At 35.3% G+C, this 1,644-nt stretch overlaps 1 protein-coding gene across 1 annotated transcript; it reads left to right on the top strand.

Moving 5' to 3' along the window:
- Positions 1–482: 482 nt before the first annotated feature.
- On the top strand, positions 483–1,640 carry LOC100634215 (canalicular multispecific organic anion transporter 2-like; the record flags this gene model as incomplete). Its single annotated transcript, XM_020007877.1, has 6 exons — positions 483–634; positions 680–878; positions 929–1,084; positions 1,135–1,337; positions 1,403–1,547; positions 1,599–1,640. Coding segments are annotated over exons 1-6 (897 nt in total), but the record flags the coding sequence as incomplete, so codon positions are not given.
- Between the last annotated feature and the right edge of the window lie 4 nt (positions 1,641–1,644).

Below are 1,644 nucleotides of genomic sequence, written 5' to 3'. Positions count from 1 at the left end.
AGTAACATGACATTGATTTGATATTAGTATTGTTTCATGATAGCATGTACATGTAGGTACGTATATTAGTGACTCATAGTGTGAGGTTCCTATCTCAATGCGATAAAATAATTGTCATGAATGAAGGCAGGATTAGTGAGGTTGGAACTTATTCAGAACTACTTGGACACAATGGAGAGTTCTCTGTGTTTTTACAAAACTACGGCTCAACAGATGAGAGTGATGAAAAGAAACAAAGTAAGTAATAAGATATACCTGTGTATTACACTTTATGTTTTTGTTTAGATACTGAGAAAATAGCTGAGAAATTGGAGTATTTTCCTGATAAAGACAGTAAGTGACAACAACTACAGTGCCTGTAAAATACTTTCTTTAGTCAAAGAGTCAACTCTTTTGTCTGATGAGAAAGTTCAAGTTGGCATTGTAAGATAATGTACTAATTTTACTACAATATGTTACTGTAACTTATGTACTAGGTCAAGATGTCCGTTGTGTTTGCTTATCTCAAGTCATTCACATTTACTATATTTCTAATCTTGTTGATATTCTCATTTCTTTCCACTGGAGGATATGTTGGTCAGTTGCTCTGGCTAGCTCATTGGAGTAATGCTGGAGGTAATGATAACTTGACACTGTAAGTCTATAGCATTGGTTGATATGCTAATAAATGCACATGTAGTTTTGCTAATCTTGGTATATATGCTACGTTTGGAATCGTACAATCTGTTTCGCTACTATTTGCTTCACTGACGTTATCATTTGGAACTGTTAAAGCTTCAAGGAGACTCCATGATGAAATGCTATCTAGCATACTTCGATCACCAATGTCATTCTTTGATACTACACCTCTAGGTAGACTCTTGAATAGATTCTCAAAAGTACCTCTAACAGTAATGCTGGGAGTAGTTTGATTTTCTGTATACCATAGGACATAGATGCTGTTGATGAAAAGATTCCTTTGTTTACAAACTCATTTCTCATAACAGTTTTCTCAACTTTTGGAGTCATTACCATTATCTCTGTGGCCTCTCCATGGTTCCTCATAGTCATAGTACCAATAACAGTCTTCTACTTGATTGTCCAGGTGACTGAGACTCCATGAAATTATTTCTTTATTATCATTATTTTTTGTAGCGTTTTTACGTAGCAACTTCAAGACAGTTAAAGCGCCTTGAAGCTACCTCACGCTCTCCAATTTATTCGCATTTTCAAGAGAGCATTGACGGAATCTCTAGCATCAGAGCCTACAATGTCGCTGAAAGATTTCGATTACAGTCTGAGCTTCATGTAGACTACAATCAAATTGCTTTGTATGTTAGCCATTCCTCAATAGTCAGGTATAATGCTAGGACTAATTTAACTAAAATTTTATTATTTTTATTTCTGTCTGTTTACTGTATAGATGGTTATCAGTTCAGCTTGATTTTGTTGGATCAGTCATCGTTTTTTCGGCAGCAATGTTTGCAACTCTTCAACGCAATTATCCGCACATTTTTGGTTTCATTGACCCTGGTTTAGCTGGAATGTCAATTAGCCAAGCTTTTTTGGTTAGCTGATATGCTGTTGTATTATAATTTGTCATTTTTTTCTTGCATCAGATGACATTACTATTGGCCATGGTGGTAAGAATGACCAGTGACTTGG

The sequence above is a fragment of the Amphimedon queenslandica genome, unplaced genomic scaffold, assembly GCF_000090795.2.
Source record: "Amphimedon queenslandica unplaced genomic scaffold, v1.1 AMPQUscaffold_5210_Cont22816, whole genome shotgun sequence".
Taxonomy (NCBI): Eukaryota; Metazoa; Porifera; class Demospongiae; order Haplosclerida; family Niphatidae; genus Amphimedon; species Amphimedon queenslandica.
This window is presented reverse-complemented; position numbering and strand designations above follow the sequence as displayed.